This window comes from Calliopsis andreniformis, chromosome 5, assembly GCF_051401765.1.
Source record: "Calliopsis andreniformis isolate RMS-2024a chromosome 5, iyCalAndr_principal, whole genome shotgun sequence".
Classification (NCBI taxonomy): Eukaryota; Metazoa; Arthropoda; class Insecta; order Hymenoptera; family Andrenidae; genus Calliopsis; species Calliopsis andreniformis.
The window spans coordinates 8895291-8921773 of record NC_135066.1 but is presented as its reverse complement, the minus strand read 5'-3'; the positions used below and the strand labels follow the sequence as shown (position 1 = coordinate 8921773).

Sequence of the window (26483 nt, the reverse complement as noted above, 5' to 3'; positions counted from 1 at the left end):
AATAAACGGGCAGGTTGAAAACGAGCCACGGTGCTTCGTTGCAGCTCTACTAACTACTAACTGGACTCGTTTGTGAATAACTTCGTTAGCCAATCTACTGACGGCTCATCGACAGGAAATTACGGCTAGAAGAATTTCATTTTTCTACGTAGGATTCATTGGCGAGTCGCTACGTGCTGGGAAAATTAGAGGTTTCTTTTTACGCTTGTTTTTGTTCTTGTGTAGAGATGACAAGGAACTCTCGAAACTATAATTCGAGCTCTGGATATTATATATAGAGCAAAGAATTTTTTAACGTGTACTGTTATACGATTCAACTTTGGAAAAATGTAGATTTTTGGAAATATAATTTTGGTATATATCAAGAAAAACAGCAGAGTAGAACAGATTGTTTAAAATTTTTGGTTGTGAGCAATTGAGATTGAAAATGATAAATTTGAAAATGAAAATAATAAAAAATGTTTGAAATACTCGGTTAAACTAATAATATTTTATACTGACCATAATGAAAGCTATCGATGTCTCACAAGACTTGTAACTAATCGCGATCAGCGATAGAGCAATGAAATATCGATGTCAAGGACAAAATGCATGTTTCGATTAATTTAGATTAACATGATTTATTATAACCGTTCAATAATACTGGGTGGCACTGATAAGATCGAACATAATCAGAAACATAATTGCAAAGCCATGTTACAATGAAGCCTCGGTGTTCACTTTGCTGTGACAAACAATGAGTAGCTAATTGGTACGAAATAAAATCAAATTTTGTAATATTTACGACTAATTGATGTTCCTGAGCCAGTGAAGGGATTGTTTAGTTCTGTATGACAGTGCTACATACATACTTTAAACAGTTGCTTTAACTATCGATTCTCGATACAGAAGTAGCAACGTAGAATTGGCTCGAGTTCAATCGAACAGGAATTGTTCAAGTATTCAATAACTTGAATTAAGGAGAATTTGTTTCATTCAATATTTTGTTAATTGAGTATTCAATTGAGTGTCCAAAATTAATTGAGTTTTTAAGTGCAGCAAACGAGATTTCGAATATATTTCTTTTATTGAAAACAATTGTAATTATTTAATATGAATTGTACTACATCGACATTCTAATTATCAACGAGATCTGTCGTTTTTAATAAATAGGAGGAATGTTCAGCGCGCGTCATTTTATTCAGATCGCCCCAGACGAGCAATTTTAATACCAATTTGAGTTAATTCAGGCCCTTAATATGAATCAGAGCGATTGAATTAAATTGAACTTATAATGAGAGAGTGAGCGGTCTGGCGACGCAACAAAGAAAGCAATATCTTTTCGTTTCCCTTTTTCTCAGGCTGAAAGGAAGAATCAAAAAGAAAATCACAAATTATTACATAAGTAATATTATTGCATACAGTGACTGAATATTTATATATATTTAGATATGTAGATACGTACTCCTCTTTCTTTAGAGTTCTCCATATTTTGCAAGAAGTGAATCTTTCCTTTCTTCAATCACTAAATTGCAGATATCTATACAGATACATATTTTTATAAATACAGCTAAAGAACTAGAACCTAAATCAGAATTTGTTTCTCCCTTTAAAGTACCTCAAACACTAGAATTTGTACTTTAATGTTTATACTTCGTATATTCTTGTATAGTACATGCATTCCATAACTTTGTACACGTTCGAAATTCCCATAAATGCATACACATATTAGGTTTTAATAATAACTGAAACCTCGGACATCGGCTCTTCAACAGACTTCTCTTCCCTTTTTTTCTATCGAGGGATCGAAAAGTGTTGAGTGTCTGGTCGTTAAGTGGGTGCTAGCAACTTCAATTCTTCGGCTTCGTCGCCTCGAGCTGATTAGCGAAAGAAGATCGAACGCTCCTACCTGCGATGGTGGAGGAGAGAGGAGATCCCTTTGCTAATTGACTTGTGTATGTACGTTTCAGATCTTTCTCAACTGTTTTACAATTAAAGCAAGTCTTCGAATTTTCTTCCTCAGTATCTGTGCGTCGTATATTCCAAGGTGATAGTATTTTCTTTTATCCTTTAATTACTTCTTTGATGTAGTTTCAAGTAAGCCTGTCTAGTTAATTCTTATTTGCAATTTTAAAAAAATAATCTAATAATTTAATAAAATATTGCAATTGATATTGTATTCATTTGGAAAGAAGAAAATTAAGTTTGGCCCAAAAAGCTACTCATAGCAGCAAAATTCGTCGGTTTCGCTTCAGAGGTTAGCGATAAATGATTTTACGCAGCGACTAGCTGCAGAGGCTATCAAAGCACAGATAATGTAATTCAGCGAACTGTTTTCGTTTGACTGATATAAAAATTGAGAATTTTTATCCACCAAGTATGTAGTAGGTTGCAGAACACTGGAATACTTCTCTCGTTGCGTTGGTTGTGCTCGTTGCTTGAAACTGTTTAATCGTGGTGGGCGTCGTCAGTTCTACGCTGCTGGAATCTCGATCGACGACCTACAGCATGATTCGGAACGTAAAGCTTAAATTCTTATCGTGATCGATGGCAGAGAGTTACTGAATTTCGTATACGAAGCTTCTAGAAATCCAATAAGCCCTGTAAACACTCCTGTCATGCTGGTACCCAGAAATTCAAGGAATTCGATTTGATACAGCACTTTTATTGCAAACAGTTTGTATTAGGTATACCTATAAATAATTGATGCTGCATGCTATACCTGACTTCTGATTCGATTTCAAGAAATAAAGCTTAAAATTACAGTACTCGCGAGAATAACTTCAGAAGAAAACTAGGACTAGTAAATGTTTCCAAAATAGTATCTATCCAGTAATCGTCACTGGCCCAATTATAGCAGGTTTTGCTCAAGGTGTCGATTACTATGTACTTTACTCTACTTTTTAATTATTACTGTTAAACCTTAAAAAGAAAGGGATCACTCTTTTCAAAAGTTAATAAAAAATGTAGAGCACAATTTCTTTCCGCAAAGTTACGTCCTAAAGAACGACGAGATCGAAAAAACATGGCGTGACTACGTGTTTGCTTAACTAAGTCTCTTTGACTTCAAAGATCCTCTGTGAAATTTTAGTAAAATTGCATGCGAAAGAGGTAGAAAGAGGCAAAGCTAATACCTCCAAAAAAGACTGAAGAACACTATCTCTGTCGTAGTATCGAAAGCACGGTAAAAATACACTGAGCAATTATTAGGCCAGTCTAGAAGTACATATCTAAGTACTCTCGATAAAAACAATTAGTCAAATATAAACTCTTGAATGTAATAAAACATTTCTAATATTGACTTTAGAAAATTGTACTTAATAGATTTCAAACTTTTAGGCTATAGTAAATTAAATCTATCGCTATTGCTATTGCTATGATCAGCTATTGCTTCCTTTGTATGTCTCACTTTAAGAGCAAAATTATCATTTTTGCACTTTTTTCACTAACAGATTGAAGATGACACATCAATTCATTTGAATAACAAAACATTGTTTGGATCTGGTTAATTTTTTCGTGAATACGTTAGGAAAACCATGCTTACTCATAAGTGATCTGGAACTGGGTCCTTGGCGGTACATATTTTATAAGTTTTACCTGTTTTGCCATGCCAAGAGTCAACTTACCCGTCTCCGTCGCGTATCGCGGGAGGCATTGTATTTAATCGCAGGTGATTGCATTATACGTATATGGAGATTGGGTGTGGATATCGTGATGTAATGTGCGCCGTATTACAGGCTGTCTCGCAGCAATTGGAGTGCGAAGGGCAGAGTCACTCGAGCGGCTCGTATTACGCGATTCCTGCTTTCGTCCTTCCGCGATTTTCTTTCAGACCTTTCCCTGATATCTGACGATCTACTACCCGCTAACGAATATTGTGCGGCAGGCTCCCTCTTTGCATCGTTAAGTGCCATCCCTTGGGTTCCTGGGGAACGCGAAAGTGTACCCAAGCTAGATTTCTCAAAGAAGAGCGAAATTTTGCGGCTGGAAGTTCACTGAGGTACAGAAACGTCGATGAGATTACGCTTGGAGCGTTTGGAAGATCGTTAAACCCTTTGAGCCTACGATGGTCTAAGTGGGTCTGAAAGATTTAGACAAATCCTCTTCAACTTCGACTGATTACTGTTAGCTTAATGTGGCGGAGGACTAAGCAGAAGCCTCAAAGGGTAATTCACAGGGTTTAGAATTTTCGTGTGATGGTTGTACTTGAAATTCTTACAATTGTTAAATACGTAGACTTTTTCTGAGCTTGTATCTTCTATTAGAGTATTTTATTGCGACAAAATTTAGCTGATAATAGAGGAGAGAAAATAGTGTTTGCATATTTGCAATAATTTGCATCCTTTGGACATCACCAAGTGGAGGCTTTAGTTTATTAAATCAGGTTTGTTGGGCGGGTACCTAATTCTTATTGAGAGTGACCAGCCAATGTTTTCAGTTAATTTGTAAGTAGTCTCAGCAGATGTCCAAAATTCTCTGTTCATTCCCCAGCTGTCTACCAACCAGTAGAACACTGGCTCCTCGAAAATCGCCTTTTCCAAAAGGATTAATCTTTCTTGCGCATCGAAGCTAAAACAATGGGAACAGTTTCAATTATTAGCAGCATGCTCTTTCGATAAATTTGCGACAGTTCCAGGTCGACTGTTCTAGCGTAACGTGGAACGATCCTGGCAGAGCGTCCCCCGGAAAAAAAGGGTTCACTGCCAAGAATGCTTGGAGCGATCTCCGAGCTGCGGTACGCTACGACGCGATACAAAGACCGTTTCGTTTGTAATACTGCAGAAACTTTCGTCCTATCTGGCGCAAAAAACGGGAGAGAAACAGGGCTAGGAGCTGCCGAGGGTGGAAACCCCCTTTTTTATTTCTCTTCGTTTTGTGTTTCTCCCACCATCTGACCAATGAAAAACTGACCTGCTCGCAGTTTTGGCGCGTAACGCCGGCCAGAGGGCTGAGGAAAAAGCTGCGAACGCGTGCACCGGAAGTTGGGGTGAACAGAGAAAAGGGGTGAAAAAAAAGCGCGTGAACGGGGGAGACGAAGCGAAAAAGATGATTAGGCCGCCTCGACCCTCGCCCTCGTCGTTCGGATCGGGGTGAAATACCTTTGGGATCCTCGGGCTACGTAATACACACTCGTAAAAGTGGACAATCGTTTGTGTTGCTAAGGGATAAGGGAATTGTATATGACTCCTGGACTTGGTCAGACTTGGGCAAATTTTATTCGAAATTCGAAGTAACGAATTACTTAGATTCCTTTTTTGAAGCTACATATTATAAGTAACTTAATTTTATCTCATCGCTTTGAAATATTTCTTACTTTGGATACTTCTTATAAGTAGAATTACAGATAATATGGTGTGTAAAATAACAGGTTCACATTGGTCAAATTTCTTCAAATCACTTACATATAAGCTGCTTGAATTCTAGTAGCTTGACTAATCTGAACAAGGCTTAAGTACAATATTTAGACATCTTCACATTATTTGAAGTACATGAAACACTTCTTTACTTATACCAACTCATATTAAATGTTATTTTCATCAGTATTTGTAAATATTATACAATAACCATCTGAGATAAGGTATGTATCTAAAACTCTACTACAGAATTTTAGTTAAAGCGTACTTTATACATTTCCTATGATATAGAGATGATCAAATACTCATGCAAAGTAGTATACATATACCATAACATAGTATATAAGTACTCCTTATATAGTAGCGCATAAATACCATAAATCCTCGGCCCTCACTATCTCACGACACCATCGTCTCCAATCACCGCTGCCTCCACCGCCTCGCAGTACTCCTAAATTCGTCCATCCCCGTTCAGAGGCAACCCCCGTAAGCTGCATTCGAAGACTGTCAAAGTGGCCGGGAGTCTTATCGATCTCGTTGGCCAGTAGGGCCGTGTGCTCCTACTGGAATAGGGGCCGAATAAGCGTCGAACAGCGACGATCCCGAATGAAAATCCGTGAAAGGACGAGATCGGCGGGCGTGCAGACACGGAGGGTGGCGCGGTCGCGGAAGTCGGGGGTAAAAATTTCTAGGACGAGGCGAGCGGGTGCAATGCACCGCGGCGCCCGGTGTACGCCATGTACACGGCACGATCAATACCCACCCCACCTACTCGGCCGGCGGCGCATGAATGAACCTCGCCTTTTACACACTACTCTGCCGGTAGTAGCTCTCTCTACTCGCGCGCGCGCCAACGCCGGCAACTCGTGACGCCGCCTTCGGCCGAGTGCAGCGGCTCTCCACTAGGCTGGAACGAAAGCTGAAAGAGCTGAAGGATGAAGGAGCGTTACAAAGATGCTTAGACCAGCGGTTGATCGATAGATCGTTCTGGCTTTGTTGAGTTTTGCACGTGGTGTGCCGAGTAAGGTCTGGTTCGAAGGATTGGAGATACCTATGGAGTCTGAGTTGTGGCTGGCTCTTTATTTGGATAGATCTTCCTTTGTACAGAAATCAGGGCGGAGGGAATATTCAGAAATGGGAGCCCTCGTTGCTCCTTCGAGGGAGTCCTCTCTGGGGTAGGTTATGAGCTAAACTCCCACCACAGGGAGGTGGTAGTTTGTATGTAAAGGTACAACGATTATTATAGTGAGTTTGTCTCAAAATGTAGCAATAAAAGAATGAATGTCTGGGTATATGTTTGAGAATATGAACAATGTTATAGTATAGGAAGAAAGAATTAAGGTGGGGTTTCTTTTCTTGTATGAATTTTGGTATATATGTACATAGCTACAGTTTATGAAAATTATGAATGAATGAGTTAATGCTATTTTGTGTACCTTCGTTTAAATATTTAAAGTTTTTGCTTTGACTCTTTTATCTTGGAGCGAGATAACTTTTTAATGGATTACCAAGCTCATTTTATACCGTAGAACGCTACGAAAAATTGTTCGGTCTAGAAGTTAATCAGAAGTTATGATTATACTTTTTTATGACTATTTATGGTAATTTTTAGTTATATACTCACTTTTAATGATTAGTTAACTAGTAACTAGTTACTTATTATCGTGAAGCTTCTAGTTAGCTAATAATTATCTATTTAATTACTCTGAATCCTGAACAATTTCAGATTTTATTACATTCTTTCATCTCTTTGTCATTATTCCCAATTTGTTACATTTATAAACATTGAGATTACGTAAAAAAAATACCGAAGCCTACAAATCTAATAGTACCTATGTCTAGAACCTATCATCGTATCATTCCCCTCATTTTTGCAGATTCTTTGTTAAAATGCTTAAGTACCAAGTACTTTATCATAAAGACAGATAGAACAAGTGCAGGTGACTCTTAAAAACTGCAAAATCTTTCTTCTAGATATTACAAACAATGTGCCTCACAGAACAATATTAAACGACGCCAGAAAACGGAAAAATGTCCGATAATGCACCGAAATAAAGAATGGAACAGCGAAACAGGAAATGGTTGAACTTCATTCATGCTCTTTTTGCGCGCGACCGAACAAAACGTGGCCCAATTTTTCCGATCCCCGATAGATCCATGTACTGGGACGAGGCTGACCCACATTTTTTTCCCCTTCCGTATTGTCTATAGAACGTGATCGATCAGAAAGTATTTTAGCCGTTTTTTCGTTCTTTTCTGTTCGACGAATTTATCGGGAAAGTCGTCAATATTCGTCGAAGTACGAGTATGTAATTGAAAACAATTAGACTCCTATAATAGGTGCTGTACGTAGTCTATGCTCGATGGATTGAGAACCACCTGTTCGAAGTGCACTGGCAAGACACGCAGTGCCGTATATAGTTCGAACGTTAGCCTTCTATCCACCTACTGCATTATTATGACTCCAGTTGTACATACATACGATTAATGTGCTGACTGAATTCATCCTGCTCGATTGTCGCGAACACTGACATCGTCTTCCTCGGTTCCTCTTCGTGGTTAAAATTAATATGTGCAGCTTCGCGTATTCTATTTTCTTCGTGACTAAAACTACGCCATTAAATATGTTCCTTCGTTGAACGTTTAAAGTGCAGCTTAACGTAAAATTGAATATTCTTGCGTGCATATGAGATAGCTTCTTCAGGAAATCCTTTCTTCGTTTTATCTTCTGAAGGTAGAAGTTTCTAGAGTGGATGGAGCTTTAGAACTTAAATTATTTGTGAACCAAGAGGGTATAGTATTTTCTCGATGCAAATTAGGCGGTACCCTTCTCAACCTTTGAAATTATCACCACTTATATTTATCCTTGCTTTTAACATGTCAATACTCAGCCAGTGGCGCATGAAGTGAATTAAAATATTAGCTTCTTACATTTTATATGTCCGTTGTTGACTTCGAATTGCGAGTCTATATCAAGTGATATAAGGATAGGATCGAGTCATAATTTCATTAAGAGATGAAAGCACGTTTCAGTAATGGTTTGGATTTTTAATTGCTATTTTTATTTTATACATGTAGGGAGAAAATCCCTAGTAAGCTCAATTCAATAATTGTTAATAGACCGCGGATTTTTATGCATTTATGAAAATTTGAAATGTATAAAAAGTTGCAGAATGTATATAATACTCAAAAATATAGTAAATATAAAAAAGAAAGTGCAAATTGCAGTATTTGAAAGATAAAGCAAATTTGTATTCTTCCTGAATGGCTCAAATGTTCTGTTGATGACAGTCATCGAAATGATATTAAAAGAATAAAAGTCCCAACGATTTCTGTTATTAGTCGATCTCAACATATCTGAGCGAACATATCGTTTTGGCGTGACACTGTGCTATCGAGGCGATAAATTCGGATTCGTGGTGAACAATGATCCGCCTAGTTTTCTGTTTGTTGCGCTACGCGTTAAAACCTAGTAGTGCAGCATTACAAGAGACGTTTATATCTCTCGTTTACCCCTGTATGAACGTCTTATCTCTTGTTGTTGCTCGTGCCCGTTACCCATTTTCCGTGTAAACTGATAGAACGTATGTTTCGTGTCACTGAGATAGAAGTTTGCGCTGTATTGATTTCCCTTCACATTCCTTACGTCTTTCCGCGTATTGGTATTGATAATACGTGAGGTATCTGTTGCTCGAGTTTCCTTCTTATGTATTTGCAAGAGACATATCATTTTTGCCTCGTTTCTAACGTTTCGTTCCTGCTTATGTAAAATTGTCAACGCGTATCACTTCCAGATTCACTTTCTGAAGAAATGCGATGGGTGTGATCTGTGGGTAATACGGTGGATAGATCCATAAGTCGTCCACTAACTATTCTTAACAGTGTGATGATTTGTACTTTAAAGTTTTGTGCGAAATTAAAAGTTTCAGAAATTGCAAGCGTACCCTGAATTTGAAATTGAAAAAATTGTAGCATTCTTTGAAGCTGGATCAGCTATAAATTAGCTTGCACTCTCAATTTTGCATGTTTTCCATTTTTTATTAGTACATTTAGCAAATGTACTTATCCTACTTAATCCTAAAACCTACCTTTGAATAGTTTTACTAAATTTTTCAATTTTCTTCAAATTTTCAGAGAAATAACTCAGTTATTCCTTTTCCTAAATCGATGTTGCTCTAGACCCTGGTAAATGCAAGAGTTAATTTGATCCTGATTAGAATACTTAGCCCAAAAGTTTACTGTACGCCCCAAAGTACGTCATTAGTCCTATTGCGTTGCCACCACAGATGTATCCTGAGTTGGTTCAATTGCGCACATTCACAAATGCGTAGAATGGGTTTCGTTTTCGTCTAACCAATCCTATCGATTAGACTGACATACCTACATATTAGTCGTAGTAGTATAATCTATTTTTTGAACAATTGTATTCTCAAACCCAGTATAAAAAGTTTTAAGCAATAAAATATTAAATAAAATTAAATTGGCTATCATTTGATTCAGGATTTCTTCAATATTTCAATTTTTAAAATGAAATTTTTTCTTCAAAGTATGGTCATTTTATTATCTTTCAACTAAATGAAAAAATCCTACAGCTGATAGTCAATTTAATTTTATTTATTCAATCCCCATATTCTGTTTAAAAAATCGCCAAATTTCACTACTAATCAATAAAATCGGTGGTCAAAACTCGTAATTAAAGTGCCAACATCGTATTTCGTTACCATTTAAAGAGTCCATAAAAGTCCAACTCAGACACAGCAACAGGGTATCAGTGTCTGTGTCAAACCGTCACATCGAAATTAATTAATTCAATGATAGAATTGGCGCAGAACCGCGGTAACCTGGCTATATCGTGGTATCTTTGGCTACTCATTAGCCAGGTATGCGTGTGAGGTGTGGCGTAAAATGGTGTCTGACCAGCTACCGCGTGCTTCTGCAACATAGGTAGTCGACTGTCGGCGATGCAGGTTGTTTAATGGCACCTACGAGAAGGAAAGTGTTCACCCACGCATCCTATCTGACGAGTACTTCGATGGCAGTCTACAAGGCATCGGCTTCTGTCCCGTGTCATCTGCTAATTAAACCTGAGCGGATGTAAAACATAAAACATCGGCAGACAAGGACAGATAGCGTTGCGAAATCTCGCTTAAACGCGGTGAAAAGGTGTCACGTAAGCTTCATTTAAAAATTGGTCGCTATTACATTATGAATACATTGCTAGTCTCGCTAATCTCAGGTTTGAGTCAGTATCTACATTTTATTACTAATGCAGTTGTTATAGTATTGAACGTTTTGGAATCGAACGCATGTCTTCGGACTTTTTTAAATTCTTTTTTAAATCCTTTCAACATTGCAACATTACATTTCACCTTAAAACAAACTGAGCAATAAATAGGTATATAGTAACTTTATTCAGGCAATCTATTTAATCTCTTAGACAATTTATAATCACAAATTTGCTTTAGTATTGTCTATACCTGGCCCCTAGGTAAATTGCCACTTTCCATCAACATCCGTAGACAATTTTCGTCATAAAGGAGAGTTGTGCACTCCGAGCTGCATTGCATACCAATAATCGATCTATTTGCAATTTGCAGCCCCATTGACAGAATTTTGTCGCACATATCGTCGCTAATGACCATCGTTTCATCGAATCGAGACCTCGATTGACTGCTAGTAGTTTCGTTCGGACGCGCGAAGAATACGTTACATGTTGGCCAGGCCAGCTAGTCGCTGTCGAGATTAATTGAAGTCGTAGCTTCCGATTCTTTCATTCGCGGCTTTCTGAACTTGTTTCGCGAGCATATCACTCTCCGTGAAAGCCACAGTTCTGTGTACTCGGCAACTCATTGACGAACAGTTTCCAGGAGTCATGTAATATGCACCAGATGTTTGCTCGATTCGAAGTGGCTACTGTGCAAATATCGACCTCCTTTGACTCGGTAAAGTAGCGTGCTGTACGTCTTTCTGTCTAACTCGACTGTCTTGTTCTGAGATGTGGTTTGTAGGAAGAAGTGGATAAAACAATGATAATGCAGACAACTCACTGGGAACGTTGCTGTTTACTACTGTTGTACATATGTACTGTTATTAATTTTCTAAAAAATATTCACGATACTATTATCTATTACGTACTATCACATTACCGATTCAATCATAATAAAAAGGGCAATGATTCCCTCAATAATAATTATGGGGTTAATCATGTGCTTTAATTTTATTTTTAATTTAAAAATAAATTACTGTTCCCTCTCTCACAAAAATACAATCTAAAGTGCATTTAATCTGCAAAAATCCATTTAATTTTGGATTAGCTTTATTTTTGTAAAAAACAGACGATCCCTAGATGAGATTTCTCTAAATTGTCAAATATTAATACAGCAAGAAAGCAGCAGGAATCAAGGAAATCTGGCAGAGTTACATTTCCAATACCTTTATCTCGCGCGTCATGCTCGATCACCTACAAAATATCTTTCCGACAGGCTGTTCGAGTGGTTCCGGTAACAAGCAACATTTCAGATAAAATTACTTGTCGGCGGTAACGAATGATCGATCGGCAAGCAGCGAAGATCCCTTAAACGTAGGCTCGCGTGAACGAACTTTAAATTCGCGTATGAATGAAGCCATTCGCGTGCAGCGATGATTCAGACGGGGGCCACAGCGTGGAAGTGTGTTCCACCCCTTTCTCGTCACACCCTCTTCATATTTCTTGCTCCTTCTCCGTCGGCTTTTATCCAGCTATTTGTTTTTGCCCGTCGTCTTTGAGCCCCTCGCTCTTGCCACGGACGTTGCTCGAGCCCGAAACTGCGGCCACAATTCCTCATTGTTCGAGGACCTCGCGATTGAAACCACGGATTCGCCTTCAATTCACACCGACTTCCGCTACCGAATGGACTATGTCGAAAGAGTCTGCTGACCCACTGACTCTCTGCTGGAGAGTTGAGTGCGAGTTGATGATTGTTAGTTTATGGGAAAAACGATTCGTGTGATTGTTCTGATGCCTACCTGATTGCCAAATCGCTTGTTTAATCAAATTGACCTGAAGAATAAACGAGGGTTAATTATCCTCATTTTATCAGTATTCATACTACATTATTACCATCTAAAATGAATCACTTGTTTATACGAACATTTCTCGCATAATGTTGCAACATTATTTTCGTTCCAAGTATTGACCTTTTCCTACAAATTTCTTCGTATATGTTAAACTCCATGTGAAATGCACCATGTAAATTAAATTGTATCCTAACAATAGCTCGATAGAACATTCATGAAACAAAAGAATTCAGTAAAGAACAAGGAGAATTCAGCAAACAAAAGAGTTGTTCGACCTCTTAATATGCCATCGCGGTGCTATCGTACGCCTTGTATAATTGGCACGTGCAAGTGTTAAGGATGCAAATTACGCGCAAGTATGTAGGCCTAGCGCTCCCATTTACATACTTACGTAAGCCCTTCCTTATGTGCATCCACTCGTTTCTTAGATTTCGATTTCTTCTCGCGCCAGCGTCGAACAATGCAGCCTCCTCTGTCTCCCTTATCTTATCGCGAGCAGTAAATATAAAGAATAACACAGGTCCTCGCTTCTCACAGTCGAATAACAGGGGCGCGGATATTGCAGCAACACAGTTGCACAGTTCCTAACCTGCATCATTGTTATCGAACCGCGAGTATATGCACCAGGCTGCGTCAGCCTTGGTACTTGGTACGCGTGCATATTTATGGCACGCGAGTTCGTGGGTGCATCGTGCTATTCGTGCTATCGACCGCCTTAATACGGATATGTTTCTTCTTCTTATGACCAAGATGTTGCAAAGTACTTTCCTACTGTGAAATATGGAGACCTTGAAGCTTTGTTGAGCCACATTAATGTTCGTTTATACTGTTACCTGGAAATATAGGATTCTTCTGTGCTGTGAATGTACATATCGTTAAATATCTAGCCTCTTGGTAGGTTTTGAAAAGGACTTAATTTAAGTATTAAAAATCGATTTTAATAAGTGTCTATTTTTTTATTTAACTCTTTCAGGTCCGACTGGAATTAAGTATTTTAAATAAAAACATTATCCTACGTATTAACCTGAGGGTTAAAAAAACAGTCTCTCTTAATCTACTACTTTTCTACAAAAGTAATATTCTCATGCAAAAACTGAAAGTGCAAATACTTGTTCCACTCGCTGCAACATAAAACTACTTAAAAACTCGATTCAACTCTTCCTTCTACCCGTTACTAACATCCTTGTAAATAAGAAGATAACAGCGATACAGTCGGCCAACAAATTCATGCTACGTCACTGTCACCAGCAACCGGTTTCAAAACCATCGATTCGCGATGGACTGATAACGAAATCGAGCACAATCTGTCGCGTGCTTTTTTTACCTGTAAGTCGCGAGACTCTTATCGAGGATACTCGAGCCACTGGAAATGAAACGCTGCAACGCGGTTCGCCGTGTTACAAGACTTCTTTATCCGCGGGATTACTGTTCAGTCGCGCAATAAAGCGACAGTGGCTCGTTATTATGCGGGCATCGCGCGTTACATGCTTCCAGCTAGCTCATGCTATTAAAATAGTAATGAGACGTGTTACCAGGCGATAGGGACTCCTTTTTCAACGGTGCTAAATACCTTCCCTCGAAGGGGAATCAGTATCCGATTTCGTGTTTTATTATCTCTGCGATGATCAAGGGTTCGCGCGGTTAATTGAAAGAGATTGCTGGGTAATCGGTCGGCATCATACTCCGACCTCGGGAGAAGATTCAACGATGGAAATTAGCAAACGTGAATTGGAATTTCTTTCCGATAGGAGACCCTGGCTGATATTAAATTCCTCAGCTTTTATTTATCGTTTCGCGTCTAGGCTCGCAGGCATTCCTTTCGCGTTAATCGTGCTGTCGGTTAATATTGCTGCTGGAGTCCTTCGAATTAATCGATAAACGCCATGTGATGGCCCACCGCGAAGGTGAAACGAGTTTTGCAGGATGTGTCTGAGGATTCTCGTTAATGATTGAACGATAGGATCGAGATAGAATCGTTTACACGATTCTTCTGAAGAAATGTTTATTTATAGTTTTATGTTGAGCATAGATAGTAAAATGGGGTCAGATCAGGTTTTCAATGGGGTTAGATTATATTTTTTTACCTTTTTGTTAAGAGTAACTTTAGGTTCAGATTAACGAGATTTATAGTTTAGAGACATGATACTCATTTTCTTTGAATAAGAAATCTTTGCTGTTTGTTATTTAAAGTTTTGTCGAACCTTAAGTATTGTTTTTGAAAAAATGATGTTCGATTTGTTAAAAGAGTTATTAATAATAGTCTGTAGAAAATAAAGAAATTAAGCATTAAAAAAGTGTTTCACTTTGAACTATTTTCAGTATGACATTAAATCGATTATTTGAGACCCTATTGTAAAAAATACATGGGACAGTATGTGACTCTTGTCAGTTACGTTTTTAGAGAACCGTATTTCCCTTCTTTTCCACTTCCATTTAAAATGGATTTGATTCTCCGAAGAGCAACATTTCCATGACACCACGCTCTGCATACGTTAAACTTTCATGACTCGATAATACGCTCGACACCGTGTGCCATGCTCTATGCCACTATTTATAGGTTCCCATCACCTTGCAATAATTGAGTTTGGCTTTCGTCTGCGTCTGGCACACATTCAGCTTGCTCCCGTTTCATCAGTACGCATCGGCGTTTTTACGTGGAGAGTCTTCGGTATACTCGACGATTTCGCTCCATTTCGTCTTCAACAATGGGATTCGAGTCTTCTAAGGTGGTCTTCTTCGTACGAAAGTTTCTCAGTGAGCTCTATGAGGGTTCGGTTATTTTTATCCAGTGATCCAGTGATCTTGGCCGTGGAAAATCATCAGTGGGTTCGATGAAAATATTGGCTCAAGAGTATCGAGCTTTCAATTTCTACATGCTGTATTATTGCTTCGAATTACTTTTTAATAGACTTAAAAAATGATCAAAAAAGTTAGGTGCGTTTCGCGATGAAACAAAGTTTCTTTCTACAGATGAACTCCTCCCTCGAGTAACATTCTCTGCTTAAAAATAGTCGCAGACTGATTTGCGATTCTCCAAGTAGCAATTGAAAAACAAAAGATTGCTTCGAGTGTTTCAAAATCGCTTTATAGAATTTATGGGTATTTTATTTTGTGTGGTTGAATAAGAAAAACCCTCATGAATATTTTTTAAAGAGACGAAAGTGTTTACAACCTATTAACACGCGGACAATTTTCAGTTACAATACTGTGTATCGAAGTTCATTCCCTCTACAAGCTCTCCATTAATACTGTTCAGTGATTCTAATTTCTTCCTCATGAATTTTTCATGGTTGTTAAATTTGAATGCACTGGCAAAATTGTGTACACCTCCTTTATATATATATATATAGAAAGTAAAACGAAAAATGAAGAAAAAGGAAAAACCTGCAACAGTCATAGTGCACAAGTAAGCATTTACCTAGTTTCACATGCATCAACGTTGAAAATTGAAACTGTATCAGGGAATATAAATACTGCGCCTGCATATTGTGCTTATGTTGATACATAAAGAGGCTAATGATTCCCGAAAATAGGATGCTCAAATAGGTAGTGACTTAGGAGTCAGCACGGTCGAGTCTAATTGTTTTCCACAGTCGAACGTTGGGGAAATAAGCTAAATGACTGCCCAGTTTCATGCGAATCTTCAAACATCGCTAATTGGATAATTGCAAGGCAAATAAGAGTGTTCACGCGGTGCAGCTCTCGTTGCTCGTCCGACACTTTTAATAACGAATATCGCGCGCGGGAGGGCCAGTCGGCGATATTTTTACCAATAATCGGAATGGACTCTATTCCAGATAACTATTGCCTGATAGCCGCAACCCAAATGTGAAACGGAAATAGCGTAATTTTGTGAACTGCGAGCCCAGCATCGCATCCAGGAGCAATTCAATTCGCATCGGCAATTTGTAAAAGCAGAAATTGGCATCATTCAAAATCAACGCGTTTGCAATGTTATGCCATTTGTCAAATGAAACATTTTGATATTGATTGCCATGGGGGGCGGGAGGTCTGAGTGAAATCGAGAAAATATATTCGTTTTCCTTTTAGAAATTGAATAATATTACAGAAATATATAAAAAAATATATTAGATCATTCTGTGAGTGTAGAATGACAGGGAAAAATAGAATGTTCATTTTTAGTGGTCAAATTCGAATAAGATTTATTTTAATAAAATACTACTTAAACTAAAATAAATTAATGAATAACTTCGAATCACTCAGGAAATTGACACAGCTCAATAAAGTTTGTTTTTCAAAAAGAACATAAAACTGTTTATGAATTTAGAGGAAAATTATAACAGTTTTGCAAACTCCTTATTTTTCTCCACATGCTCTCAAAGTAACGTCGTTTTAACAAAGGGAAACTTTTCTAGAAATTGAAAAGTTATACAGTCGCAAAGATTAATAGTGTGCAAATCAGTGATTAAATGTAACTAGAAATAATTTTATTTCCACTAAAGTAATTTTCAACGACATTATCCATGGAACGATCTAATATTATACTTGAACGTAATTGCGGCTGTTTCTTAGAAACATGTGGATTCTTGCAGCGTGTCGATGAACGCAAGATTTGGGCGGTCAGAACTCATGAGAAGGCGAATTTCAATATCTCAATCCACACGTAGGCTCCGGGGCTCGTGCACTTCTAACGAACTGCAGCTGCATAACTCTCACAGTCCGTTGCACCGTCGACGCAAACTGCATGTCCGCACGCGAGTTTAAATCCCATCTTACGTGTACGCATCGGCCACGATCGATATCGCTTGGAAATTATCGCTGTTACGACGCCGTTTCGATGACATCGCAATTGCGTCATAGAATCAATATTTCCTACTAGCTAGCTCATGATGCTATCTTATCGATTTTCTGTGTAAAATTTTGTTCAGTTACTACATCATATGAATGAAATTAGCTTCTTTTTTTTTTTTTTTAAATTTCCTGGCTTTAGCATTTAATTATTAATGAGCGTCCGATTTTGTTTCATCTCTATACAAATTTGAAATATTGTACGTATTGTGGAAGCTCCATATTTGCAGGAAGAGATTTGATATTGTCAAGTGGCTCCTTTTAAGGAAAAGTTTGACTAAAATGTTTCTTACATATTTTATCTCGTTAGACAATAAAAAATATTTACACTTTTTCCTCTTTTATGTCTATGTAATGTAATGTGTTCGCAGTCTAAATGTTTCTAATTGCGTGTTGTATGATTCTAAAATCAATAAAAGTCAATGAAAAGTCAATAAAATCCTGTCGATCATCAGATTAACGAGAACTAAATTAAATGTATTTAATAATAGGCAAACAAAACAAGTAAAAAAACTAAATCGAATCAACGAAAGTGAAGCATAAACATTTTACGACAAAGATTTTACAGCCTATTAAAATTGTAACCCGTAAAATTTATGCAAAACGCTGTTAATAAATTGACTGTTCTGAGTGGTTACTCTAGCAATATGGTTATTAATATTTGTTCATTTTACATAAAACATGATTCATTACGTGCGTTTCCACGAACGTAAACGTTATCAGCCGCGTACAAATATTTAATACCGAATTTAATTGCTGCTCATTGATTGTCGGTCATTAACGCACCACTTGCCGAGTCAGCGAATCAATTTGTTCCACCGTTTATAGTACGCAAGAACGTGCATGCAGTTATTTTTATTTACAAAATAATCCAGACGTCGATACACCTGTTTTTCAGCCATAATCGATTGATATGTTTATTCGCGAGGATTCCGTTTCAGATCGAATCGTCAAACGAGAGAAGTCGCGTCTAAGAAATCGTCTGATTCTCCACGATAAATTATTTCATAACTTTTTTCCTGAAACAAATAGCAAAAAGAACGAGATTCGACTTGCGGTAACTTGTGGCAGCAATTAAAGCGAATTTCTCCTTGTTCTCGTGGGAAAAATCGTTTTTCGCGTACGAGCGCGTGCTTCACAAGAGAGTAATTATACGTCGCGTATTTCTGCGGTTTCACGTGTTCACGCAGCGATGATTTTAACGCTCAATCAAGAATTTCTTGTGCTACACGTGTTTCCGCGGAAGCGGAATGCGGTAAAACGTCGTTCTCCGCTTCCTGCAGTGAATCAAGCAAAAGAAAAAAACTGACACGTATTATTTTTGAAGAAGTCATTCTTTAATGACATTTCCAATTAATTAGGGGTTTAGGACGTGAAAATAATCAGTGCTGACGCGTTGTGGAGAGGTTTTCAAGGTAAATTTTGTTTACTGTGGGTAAACCTTATTTAATTACATTAATTCGAATAAAATTAGATGATTTGATTAAGAATTAATTGCCACTGTCGCTTAAGAGCTTGGGGCATTTTATGATTTTAATTCGTAAATTACCAGTAAGTATATTAAAAAAGTAATGGGTACTTCGAATCAAAAGAAATAGTTCTATAATTCTACCTACTTAGCAGAAGCGCACGAGCAAGCAGAAGCATCGTTAATTTGCTTGAAATCGAACAATAGCTACCTTTAGTGCTCCTTTTACTGTTCGTCTCCAGTCGTGGGAATACGGACGTTAACTAGATTACCGTTCCTAGTCACGGGGATTAGTTTCTCGTTACTAATCGCAATGATAAACCGTCTTCGACCTGAATAGCTACGAAGCTAACGTTAACCAAGATACAATAACGAAACATTAGTCCAGTCTTCAAAGAAACGTTGCCTAAACATTAAAAGTAACTAGGATGGTATAGGCATGGTAGAGCAATTAGGCGACAGAAGTGACTAATTGGGTTACGTTTCGTTTCAACATGGGTGCAAGCGTTACTTCAGAACGATAGACTGGAAACTAGAACAACCTTTTTAACACTTTTTTTAGAAAACAAATATGCAAATAGGTAGTTACTAATCGTTGATATGGCTATCACCTAGAAATAGATATTACTAGTAAAACTTTCGAAGTAGTTAAGTAAAATTTCATAAAGTCAAGTTATGGATGCTTTTAATGTTCTCATTCTAGTACGGTTCATAATATTATACATTACTTTAACTCGAATTTAACGAAAACACTTGTTTAGAAAGAGACATTTTTCTACAAATGAGTTAAAATATAGAATAAATTTTTATTATTCTTGTACTTCTTTTTAAGTAAACAAGAAAAGAATAGAAAATATATCGCGACGAAGACAAACAGTTCTAATAAGATAGGTGTACACAATTTCGCCATGCTAATCTTTAGGGTGTTCTATCATTTTTTTAAAGATCGATTTAGGACATTTTTTGAATACTATATGTGCTTTAGGCTCTTACCTGAAGAAGTGATTTATAATTACTTTGGAATGAAAATTGCAAGGGGTTACAGTTGGTGAAGTAGTCATACAATTTCGTGCATTTTAATAATTTTGCCATGTTATAGCGAAATTGCATGCAAAGGCCACTAAAAGTGCGATCAAGTTATATGCTATAGAAGGAGCGTGTGTAATAAAATCTGAATAATTTATGTTTATATGTAAGCTTTACTAAAACATATGAAATGATGAATGAATAATTGATCAATGCTTTTAAAAGTTAATTAAAGTTAGTTAATTAATTAAACACGCTGTATTTTTTGTTCGAAACACTGTCTCTCGAAATACCTTCTCCCTATAGACTCAACACTAATGCCATTCAGGGATACTACTTAATCTCTTGCTTTATGGCTGGTGCATTTGAAAACGTTGACGAAATTATTTACAACTAGCTCATTAGACGGAGTTGTTTGCTCCTTTAAAGTGCAGACCAGCCAGGCATAGCGTGATAGAGGAACCCGTATCGATCGGCGGCATTTATAAATAAGGATTTAACATTCTGCTGGAATGTCGGGCGGAAGTAACACGTTTGAAGGGGTGTGTAAAATGTGCTTGAATAAGAAACGTGGTGAAACCACGGTCTCTCTGCCGTGTTTGCCGCTAAGATTCCGTCAGGAGCCCCCTGAAGACTCTTCCTCAAAAACTTTGCGCAACGCGACTTCCTGCGAGCTGGTTCTGACCAGTACATCAAGATGGTGTACTTGCCCGATTCATCATCTTTCGCTGAAGGTGCTATATCGTATCAGTCTACAACAGACCTGAGCAGATTTGAAATTTTAGGGAATGCGTTGATCTATTTTATAGCTGTATTGTTTCTGAAATGCCAGTTTTTAAATTTTATTCGATGATTTTGTATTTCTTAATACATTATCCAAGAATAATTTGGAAAACAAGCAGTTTGCTATCTGAAATGATCAAATAATCCAACTTTTTATATTGTCACTAGATTTGCCACACGAATTTGAATTACTGTGATGATTATTTTCTTTCCAGATTTGACAGGCTACAAATAAAAAATGGGATATATAGTTCAGTGTTTGAAATTGTTACTATTTCAAATAAATTGAAGTTTTCCATGTTTTCAAATAGCATAGCTATCTAAGAATAATTTACCTAAGTGTCATTTCAAATAGTCATTTTTCATTTTCATTAAACAAAAATTTGCCCAGGTCTAATCTACAGTGATGTCTTGTTAGTTTTTGTTACTCTTAAAAATGAATTTAGGGTGTTCTAGATCGCGCTCTGTCCTTTACCTGAAAATAATCTAATCAGAGTCATATTTGGACTAATTTTAACCAGAAAAACCTTGCCAATTCATTCACTCTTTGTTTCCACGTCTCAGTCAATTCATGAAAGCAGACTACTGCAACTCACTAGTTCGACACTGTTGGTCTCCTCAAAAAACCCAGCTAATAAGACACTACTGTGCATATTTTCGACTTAACGATTACTTGAGTTACTTCGCTTCAAGACGTAACGTAACTATGATGTCTTTCTGATTTCAGGAATTCTCCCAATTGACGAAGGAGCTCGCAGCCGCACGCGAGAGCATCCTAGAGAAGGAGGAGGAGATATCGGAATTGAAAGCAGAGCGGAATAATACTCGTGTACGTAGAACGGCCCTAATACCTCTTACAGTTTGAAGCTGCCCCACTTGTGCCCAGCGATATTGCTCACCGAGTCGATTCTGTTGCCTTCTGCAGCTTCTGCTGGAACATCTGGAATGCCTGGTCTCGCGGCACGAACGATCCCTCAGGATGACCGTAGTGAAGAGGCAGGCAGCCGCGCAATCCGGCGTATCGTCCGAGGTTGAAGTGCTGAAAGCGCTGAAAAGTCTATTTGAGCACCACAAGGCTTTAGATGAAAAAGTAAGAATCCATTGTTCGACGACATTGGCACGCTTGGTAACCTTCAGGGGAGACACGGGACGATCCCCGTTCAACCTTGAACTGCTAGCGGAAAGTGTTTTTTCGCGTAAGCGATAGAGTGGATTGAAAATTGGCAACGGGGTTGCGATACTTTCTCGACATCGGACAAGTAGCTTATCATCACAGCTCAGCATTTTTTTTTATTAGGACAAGCGATTTATTGTGAGAACTTAACATTTTTTTGGTCTTATCGACAGTTTAATAGCATCTTTTTTACCAATAGTATCCTTCCATAATGTGCTGAAAATTTGGTAGAATGAAATTTACTGTAACTTCAACTCCTTTTGAGATGTAGTATCCCATACTCCTCACACTCTTGACCAAATTCTTTGACAATTCAGTGGCTTCAATACCCCATATACTGAAGCCATACAAAATTTCATGAAATTCCAATAACACTGTAAAAAAGATATAAAGCAAAACAACAAAGAGATAGTACGTTTATCGTGAAAATTGATATTATTTAATACGAAATCACAAATTGACTTCATAAGCGAACCATTTTCAGGTACGAGAGCGATTGCGTGTGGCGCTGGAAAGAAATACAAGCCTGGAGGAAGAGCTAGCGATTACCAAAGACGAGGTACTATTTTGTAAATACATATTACTATAGATAAAAAATTTCACAATAATCATAGCAAAAGGAATCAATAAAGGATTTAAATGAACATTGTTATGAATGATGCCATAGTGCATTATTAATTAAAATATTTTCAATTGTAGCTCCAGCAATACAAATTGAGTGGACATACACCTAAAGCTATAGAGGATAGGCCCAAAGAAAACGGCCAAACGGAAGAGAACCAACAACAGAACAAGGTACCCGAAGAAACGCCAGATACGATACTGCACACCCATGCATAATAAGCACTCACAAATATTTCACACACACTGCTCCCTCATACTTCACAATTCATCATGGATACATGAAAGAAAAGGTGTTGAGCGTGTTTTTGAGCGTCGTGAATTGCATTTATGCGATCCCTTACTTCTTTTCATTCTGCATGCCCATGGTTTTGATATAATTTAGTATCTCACTAGCTGTCGTTTCACATGGAGCGATAAACTTCGTTTCCTGCGTCATCATATCCTATCGTTCTCCCCCTTTCTGTGATATATGCTTCTAATCTCGTCGTTAGATATTGATCGATTTTGGAGTTATTGGTCACAGATTTTAGCCCTCCTTTCGAAGAACATATTTGAGGGTTGATCAGAAACAAATTTCTCTGTTTTGCTAAGGCATTTAGTTGTAACTTATACATAGGTTAAATTATTATTATTAAAATTGAACATGATGATTACTTTTCTGTAGTAAAGAGATAGCACTTGTTCTATCATGGCATGAGTTTGAAGATTTCGTCTCAGTAGGAATTCTGATTTTGATGTTCAAACCATTAGACAACATACTATATATGTAATAGCTATATTATTGAGAAAATTTCTTTTTCGATTTCGATTTGACTCCATCCAATTTTCTGTTTTTAAAGCATCTTGAAAAGAGAAGATTTCTAGCAGTGGTTTAAACATCAAGAGCAGGATTTTCTATTGAGAAGGAATTCTCAAGCTCTTGCCATGATGAGGCAGTGCATAAGTAATAAGTAAAAACCGTGGCAAAACAGGGGAGATTAATTCCTAATCAATCCTCGTAGCTTAACAATATCATTCTCAGAATTATTCGATCATTCAAAATTCATGCATACACATAAGATGATCCTACAAACTCAGATAAGCGACAGTTCTGTTTTTAAAGTGAGAACTAGAAAGCACAGTAGCCCTTGAAAAGGAACTGTAACTTTTCTGAAGCTTTAGAATCACTCTGTATACATAGTTGTTAATGGCGAAACATATCGCACATGTATTTTAAAAAAGACACAACTCGATTTTTGAGTTACAATCATGAAGCAACTTTTTTTTAAGTACAATTTCGATAGCTGTAATTCACAAGTACAGTTTTTAATTGGAATCCCATTCCTTTTCTTTACCAGATAAACTGATAAAGCAACTAATTAGTTAAGAGAAATAAAGAAAAAAGGAAATTAGTAAAAGTCATAAGAAGGTGTACAAGAAAGAGAAATGGAAATTAAACTAACATTTTGAACACTTTTTCATTTTTCCGAAAGACATTTTTTTGAGTTGTGTCATCGTTGCAGTGCACATGCGATATGCTTGGCCCTCTAATTCTCGTCAGTTCTCTTCTCAAAAGAAACATTCAATTCAATTCTAAAAATATGAATCACGTTTCATGTAACTTTGTCGCAGAGTTCAAATCTGTACCGATAAATTGATCGTAAACAATCACTTGTTTGTCACTCATCTCGATCGTTGCATCCATGAAAGTGTATCTGCAATTAGTGCACGGTGGTAGTAGCTTAGTCACGTAGCTGTGTAGACGTAGTTATTGGGAATCGCGCGGCGATGCAGGACAGGCAATGCGAGCGAGGCATTCTGAATGTAGTGTTGTGATCGGGCAGAATGAGACTGAGCAGGCAAGAGGCGAGCAAGAGCAACAGCAACAACAGCAAATGCCACAGCAGCAGCAACAGCAACTACAACAGCAGCCACAGTCGATACAAAAGCTAGGTACCGAGAAGTCAACAGAAATTGGGAGTAGGCTGAGCAATGGGAGTCTCGATCCAGCGGATCAGGATACAGCGGCGCGAGTAATAGATTTGCAAGCCGCTCTCGATAAACAGGTATGAAACCGTGTCACAACAAATGACATACAGTACGTATGACCACAAGTTTAGGATGATTCAGGTAGATATGTTAATGAGAAAGTTTGACCGTACCTGCAACATTTTTTGTCACCTTTTGAGATGCAGAATGAGAATTAGTCTCTCCCATCCTTGCATGTATTTTAAGCGATTTACAGTTACACAAGTTTGGCAAGACATTTCAGTATTATTGTTTACGAAGCAGAGATAGAACCGTTTTGTACACTTTTATCATGGTGCATGCATTGTCGCAGATAGAAGTGTATCGTTTTTATAGAACATAGGGTATCTTGTTGATAGAGTAATCTATAGAGAGAGCGAGCTGAAGGATGACACAGACGGAGAGCAGATGCTTCCTCGTGTAAAAATGAATCAAGAGAGTAAAATGAAGCTTTTTCATCCAGAGTTTAGTTTTCGAGAAAATTAAATTTGACAGTAGTGAAGGGACGGTTCGACCAGCGACACAGTCAATATTATTAGTAAATTAACTCTTGTCAGACTCTATTCGGCCAATAAAGAACTTTTTTAATAAACGATATTAATATTGGATTGGCTGTAGAAGAACTTGGCCTGCAATATCTTCTGATTTTGCATCCTCCGATGTATATTTATGGAATCACATTAAAATAGTCTTTTATGGTAGTAATGTTGAGGCAGGCACAATACCTTTGCAACTTCGCATAACACCTTTACAACTTTGCGTATAATAATAAGGATAGCAATTTTAACAAATGCTTAATTAGTAAAATAAAATATTGATAAGTAGATAAAATATTAAGTATTATGCGATGAAATGTCTCTTACACTAGCTATGCAAATGCACACGTAGGAAACCGATTTTCAAAGCCAATTTTCTTGAAAACTAAGCTCTGAATTCAAAAGTTTTATTTTACACTCTTTATTATTTTCTTTTTTTCATAAGGAATCATCCTCTACCTGATTGTATCACCTTTTCAAACGCATTTTGTATGTAAGATTGATATAAAGAGATGCCCCTTTAGATCAGTTTTAGATCTTTTTTGTATTGTAGTTGTACAAAATATTTAAAGGAAATTGTATTCTTAAGTTTTATAATACTATGTCGCATAACGTCGATTATTGCTCTCTTTAATGTGCCATTTCAATGGTATCCATGGCATGTTGTGGAATGAATATAACAACAATGTTCAACGTGTTATATTGGCATGATATAGCAAATAAAACAAAATTTCTGTTGAACAGGTTTTTTATACGAATAGCTTAACTATTAGTGTAACATACATATACAGACACGAAACATTTTGTACAACCACGACACATATACAATTTAAGACATGTCTCTAACAGACATGACCACATAGTACTTTACAGAGTCGAGGTCAAATGACAAAAAGTTCTGTTTCGTTACAGACTGTATAGTTGTTGTAATATTTTTAATGTAAACATGATTTTAAATATTTTTTCAACAAGTATACAGGCTACAAGTACAAATTAACATTCAGTAATGATATAATATAATGATTTTAGAGTTCGGAATTAAGCACGTGGCAACGACGGGTAGCAGAATTAAGTGGGCGAGTGGCTGAATTAGAAGAAACCTTATCTAAGGCACAAAAGGAACTTCTTAAGACACAAGAAACAAATGTCAAGTTACAAAGAGATTTGCGTGAAAACGTTGCCCAAAAAGAGGACCAAGAAGAAAGAATAGCAACTCTTGAGAAACGATATCTCAATGCTCAACGAGAATCCACTAGTTTACATGATCTCAATGAGAAATTGGAACAGGAGCTAATACACAAGAAGGCTCAATTAAAGGTAACTTATGTTTGCAGTAATGGATATAAACAAAAATTATTCATCGATCAGAATTTTACTATGTGAGTAATTTGAATACTTTTCAGCTCCAAGAAGAAAAAATAGCAGCTATACAAGAGAAATTAGAATTAGCCGAACAGAAATTGGCCCAATATGCTAAATTACCAGAAGTGGAGGAACAATTGAAGCAGAGGATGGAGGCTCTGACGCAGGTGAGGAGGCACAACCAGGTACGCAGAGGAATTAAATCATTACATCATCAATTTGTGCTGTTTTTATTCCTCTGCACTTTTATTGATCCCCAAAATACATCTATTTCTAGATTGCTTGGCTCTTTTATAGCTTTTCAT

At 37.3% G+C, this 26483-nt stretch overlaps 1 protein-coding gene across 18 annotated transcripts in view; it reads left to right on the top strand.

Annotated features, from left to right (window-relative positions):
• Positions 1-26483, top strand: part of Liprin-alpha (PTPRF interacting protein alpha) — a 49495-nt gene that overhangs the window by 11708 nt on the left and 11304 nt on the right. For 15 of the 18 annotated variants that reach the window (XM_076378219.1, XM_076378218.1, XM_076378226.1 and 12 more), the window contains 7 exons: positions 21203-21304; positions 21401-21565; positions 22134-22208; positions 22349-22444; positions 24097-24318; positions 25846-26133; positions 26220-26363. In XM_076378219.1, coding sequence (XP_076234334.1) covers positions 21203-21304; positions 21401-21565; positions 22134-22208; positions 22349-22444; positions 24097-24318; positions 25846-26133; positions 26220-26363 — 1092 coding nt within the window. The remainder of the gene's footprint in view (positions 1-21202; positions 21305-21400; positions 21566-22133; positions 22209-22348; positions 22445-24096; positions 24319-25845; positions 26134-26219; positions 26364-26483) is intronic. The other 3 variants (XM_076378229.1, XM_076378227.1, XM_076378236.1) reach the window with 2 other exon arrangements.